This window comes from Octodon degus, unplaced genomic scaffold, assembly GCF_000260255.1.
Source record: "Octodon degus isolate 3935 unplaced genomic scaffold, OctDeg1.0 scaffold00019, whole genome shotgun sequence".
NCBI classification, from domain to species: Eukaryota; Metazoa; Chordata; class Mammalia; order Rodentia; family Octodontidae; genus Octodon; species Octodon degus.
In genome coordinates, this window is record NW_004524595.1 from 22,472,813 (window position 1) to 22,478,284 (window position 5,472).

Consider the following 5,472-nt stretch of genomic DNA (forward strand, 5'->3'; position numbering starts at 1 on the left):
GGCAGAAGCAATGGCTTAGGCCCAGTGATGTCTGGTAACACTGCATATCCAGTTATCAGCTGTCCTCCCCTCACATCAGACTGGGGAGCTCAGGATGTGTGGTCTTCTCTGAGACTACCCAGTGGTAAGATGCACTGACATTTTTTAACTGCTTATTATGGACATTTCAAACATGCACAGCAGTACAAAGAATAATATAATGAAATCTTACTGACTATTACCCAGCCTCAGCAATTACTGTTTTGTTTTATTTTAAAGCAAATTTTAAATGTAGTATTTTATACTTACATACCAAAGTTTGTTTTTTGTTTTGTTTTGTTTTTTCGTTTTTTTCGTGGTACCAGGGATGGAACTTGGGACCTTTTGCTTGCCAGACAAGCACTTATTCCACTGAGCTACCTCCCCAGGCCCCCAAATTTGTGATAAAGATTGGTTTATTTTGTTCTTAAATCATAATCATACAACCAGAACAAAACTGTTGTGCCTTCTATTTATCTAAGATTCCACTCTTGGCAATTGTTTACAGAAAAATAAATCTAGATTTGTTTTGTTAGATTCAGAGATACAAAATCATAATCATGATACTATACTCATCATCTCCAAAAATTAGTAATAATATGTAAAAATATCTTCTAGTTGATGTTCAAATATTTTCAGTTGTCTCACTTTTTTTTTCATAGTTGGTATGTTTAAATTGAGCTTTAATACAGTCTTTACATTCATTTTATTACTATCTCTTAGGTCTTGTTTAATCTAAAATTTTAATCTTTTTCCTGTTTCTTTGCTATTTGTTTTGTTGTTGTTGAGGCAGTGTCTTGCTACGTAGGTCAGGCTGGCTTTGAACTCAACTGTGTAGCCCAGACTAGCCTGTAGCTTCCATCCTCCTGTGTAAGGCTCCTGAGTGCTGGGATTACATGCATGTACCACTACACCTGGCTTTATTTCTCTTGCAGAATTTTCCACATTAGTTTATTGCATTCCTAGGTGATGGTAAATATTCTCTTTCATTCCTGTAGATTTTATAAGCTGGTGTTAAGATTTAAAAATCAAATTCAGATTTTTTTTTTTTTTCAAGAATATACTGCCATGTGTGTTGGTACCCATTTGTAATCCCAGAACTTGGGAGGCTGAGGCAGGAGGATCACTGGGAATTCAAGGCCAATCTAAAATATTATATATAGGGAGACACTGTCTCAAAAAAACCAAAAGGAAAAAAATAACGCATCATTTGTGATGTTGTGTTGTTTTAAAGCAAAGGTGATTGTCACTTCTGGAAAAAAATTGACTTTAAAAATTGAGGATAAAAGTAACATAAAAGGAAATTATCTTTGGCCTAATGGAGCTGGGTCTCATAGCATTATTATAGTATGTTCATCATTACCTAAGATAAAATATTGTATGGCATCCTGCAAAATCAGTATTATTTCTTGTTTGTGTGTGTATGTGTCCTTTGAGACAGAGTCTCACTATGCCATTCAGGCTGGCCTTGATCTCCCTTTGTAGCCCAGGCTGGTCTCACACTCACAACAATTCTTCCTCAGCCTCTTGAATGCCAGGGATTACAGGTGTGCATCACCATGCCTGACTGTCTGAAATAATATTATGACTGACTGAAATATTATTATTTCATTAGGAAGTAATTTCCTTATTTCTCAAACCTCAGTCTGTTCTCAGTTGTGTAAATCTGATATGTGTCAAACACATTAAGTATCTGAGCCCTCTGACATTTTCCAGAATAGACTGGCTGCCCTCTAGGATTGCTTCAGTGCTGTTGTCTTAGCATCTACCTTTACTGTCATTTTGGAGATACATTTTGCCTTTTGTTAGTCTTAGATCTGTAGCTTCCTAGGTCCTATGTGTTCCCCTTTTGTGGTTTCCTTTTTATTTTATTAGAGCACATTCTTTGTTAACAATTTCCTGACAAAAGAGTACAAAAGGTAAACCTTGAGCTCAAGCTCTGTACTTACTTGCTCATTTAGGAATAGAATTATAGGTGGAAAATCATTTTTCCCTAGAATTTTGAGAGCAACTTCATTGCCTCTGTACCTTTCTGATTCCAGGTCTTTTATGAATTTTGTTCCCTTCTAGAAACTTTCAGAATGTTTTAGTATTTTCATTTTTCATTGCTTTTGAATTTCTCAGTCTTTCAGTGTGATACTTTGATTCTTGAGGCATGGTGAATTTTATTGAATTACTTAATTTTCTTAGACCTCCATATTCTCCCTATTTTGAGTTATTCAAATTTGGCTGTCCTTGAATTCTGCCCTATTTTCCTTTTGTTACAATGCTTTCTGTAATATTCCAGCCCTTCTATTGAGGTTTTCATTTGAATATATTTATGTTTTCAAATGCTCGTTTGTGTATCTTGTTTTTTTTTCCTGCAGCATCCTTGTTTAATCTTTGCAGTAGCGTCTTCTTTCTAAGCTTGGTATAGTCTTACTAGTCCTTCCTTCACTCTCAGATGTTTCTGTGTGAGTGGGAGAATATAGAAAGCTCGCTGGCACCGCTTTGCTGCACCACGACCTCATGACATTGTTCTTGGAATAGCCCCTCACATCAGCGTCAAGGTCTTCTCTCAGATATTGTCCAAAATCACCAGAGAACTTCAGTCTTGGCTCCTGCTGGCTGAGTGAACCTGGCTGCGAGAATTCTGGGAACTTAGTGGGAGAGACAGTGTCTTGGAGTAGGCATATTTCATAGCAGCCTTCCCTTTCTGAGTTGTGCCTACAGTCCCCAGTCCCAAGAAGCCTGAAGTCTTACTCATCTTCAGATCAATTGAAAACTGCTACCTGATTTATAAGGCACTATTGATCAAGTGGGAATTATGGTTCTTATTCTTCTGTCAGTGAGTCCTTTCCTTTGTAGTGCCCCTTTCAATTCCATACTCTGCGAAACTAAAGATTCCTTCATTTGCCTTGAGGCTGCCAAAATGCTATTACCTTGCTGTCCTTGTATGTTCACATGTATTTTCTTTATTCCCTTTACTGTTGGCTTTACATGATTCCAAAGATAAATCTTGTGCTTAATTCATCTTTAACTAGATCTTTAACTAGACATTCTGTTATAAATCATTAAATCTAAGATGTCTAGCTAGGGCTGGGGATATAGCTTAGCAGCGGGGCACCTCTCTACAAGTGTAAGATCCTGAGTTCAATATATGGTATCAAAAGAAAAAAATTTGTACCTATAAATAAAGCTATTAACCAAATTTACACCAGAGGAACTGTATAGGTAGTTTCCATTGAACTTAGAAAAGGGGCAATGTGATAATCAAGTTTGCCAGGTTTTTTTCTAATAGTATTTGAGGGAAGAGAGAATCTGGAAGTTTTGTACATTATCACTCAGATTGGAAGTAATGCTTTGAAGAAGGATTTTTCTCTTAACACCTGCTCACTAGATAACCTTATTTAAAAAACTAAATCAGAAAAGGAGCCCTGGGCAATAGTCACATGTATTTCAGGTATTAAAGCAGAGCAGTCTTTGGGCTGGGGAGATGGCTCAGTAGAATAAATGCTTTAGGGCCTGAGTTCAATCCCCGGTTCTGCCAAAAAAATAAATTAAGTAGAGCAGTCTATCTAGTATGCAAATAATGATGGTTGGCACTCATTGAGTACTTACTTAATGCCAGACAGTACTCCAAGCACTGTCTATATGGTCAGTAACTCAGAGAGGAGCACTAATTATCCTCCCCATTTTATAGAAAAGGACATGAATATTACTATTAAGCCACCTGGCCACTTCCACATAGACACAGAAGTAATTTACTAATAGAAATTGGTATTAATGTCATTTTCTTCTGAAACTTTTTTTGATACCAGGGATTAAACTCGGGGATGTCACATGCTTTCCAGACAGGCATTTATGCCACTGAGCTACATCCCCAGCCTCATTAATGTGATTTGTATATTAGGCTTTTGTTCTGTTTGCAGCGTTCAAACCCAGCATCTCAATAATGTTGGACAAATGTTATACTACTGGGCTCTTATCTATAGCCCATAATTTTGTCTGTTTTTATTGTAAATAGAGCCAAAGCCATAGCCACACAAGTAAGGTGCCTATACTCCGAAAGAGTGAATCAGATAGATTTCACGTTCAAGTACTGCAGTTTAACAATTTAGCAGGACTCTGTTTGAAAATAAAAACTTTTTAAAAGAGTTGTTACATGTGAAGGCCCTGGATTCAATCCATACTACTGCCAAAAAAGATGACAACGAAGCATGATGTCAAAGATATTGGAAAACTAGAGCTTTTGGATCTATATTTTATTTTTTAGGCGAAACTGGGGGTTGAACTCAAGCCTTTGTGCTTGCTAGGGAAGTGCTTATTCCACTGAGCCATCTCCCCAGCCCACTTTTGGATCTATAAACTAGGTAGTAGTCCTTGTGTAGTAGTGCCATCTCAAGTAACTGCCTGAGCAGACTTGGCCTCCTGAGAAACTTACCTTGGTTTTCTACTGCCTTTTAGCATTAATTGCTTGACATTTACAATTATTTGGAATTGATTCTGGGTTTTGTTTTGTTTTGTTTTTAATGCTTAGAAACGTTAGGATAATTCAAATGCAAAGACAGAAAGGATTAGCCAGAAAATTATCGGAACAATTAATATACCTCACTTAAGCATTAGTGATTCTATTTAGCTTGTCCTTTGTTTTACTCTATGGCTTGTCTTCAGGACTTAAAGGAGCAGTGTGTATGAAAAGAAGTTTAAAAAAATAAATTCATGGATCTAGGGGCATAGCTCAGTGGCTCCGTGCCACCCTGGCAAGCACGAGGTCCTGAATTCGACTCCCAGTTCAAAAAAAAAAAAGAACGATTAGTGGCTTGCTGGTTAGCTCAGTTGTTTAAGTGCTTGCTTAGGCAAACCCAGACAGGTACAGGGGCCGCGGTTCGATCCCCAGCTGCACATGCCACATCAGACCCTCCCTTTCGGCAACCTGAGCCAGCCAAAAAAAAAAAAAAAAGTTTAAAGTAAATCCCTGTGCAAGTCGATTCACTGAGAAGAGTGATAGATAATGCATATAAAATCTCTCTTCCTGGCAGAATAATACTACTTCTCTAACGGTTATATTACAACTCCTGCATTAGAGAAATCATTCTGCAAATCCTGCTTTACAAAAGCTATTATTTTAGTCTGTAGCTTTTCATAATCTGTAGCAAACAGATCTCTGGTTTTTAGTTTCTTTGTTTGTTTTGCACTGCTGTGGATTGACTCGGGCCTCATGAATGCCAATCGTGTGCTCTTAACACTGAGGTATAGCCTTTGCCCCATTAGTTTTTCATTATTAACTGACATCTAAATTTTCTGTTATTCCTTTCCACACCAATAGGTCTCGGCTGTTCGACCATACTTTCTCCAGAAGGATCAGCTCAATTTGCTGCTCAGATATTTGGATTAAACAACCACTTGGTATGGGCCAAGCTGCGAGCAAGCATATTGAATACATGGATTTCCTTGAAACAGGCTGACAAGAAA

General features: G+C 37.5%; 1 protein-coding gene across 2 annotated transcripts in view; it reads left to right on the top strand.

Annotated features, from left to right (window-relative positions):
- The window catches only part of Paics (phosphoribosylaminoimidazole carboxylase and phosphoribosylaminoimidazolesuccinocarboxamide synthase), a 44,023-nt gene that overhangs the window by 25,643 nt on the left and 12,908 nt on the right, over positions 1-5,472 (top strand). The window contains exons 9-10 of one of the 2 annotated variants that reach the window (XM_023710902.1): positions 20-124; positions 5,327-5,406. In XM_023710902.1, coding sequence (XP_023566670.1) covers positions 20-124; positions 5,327-5,406 — 185 coding nt within the window. Of the gene's footprint in view, positions 1-19; positions 125-5,326; positions 5,461-5,472 lie in introns of both variants that reach the window. The other variant, XM_004627527.2, reaches the window with a different exon arrangement.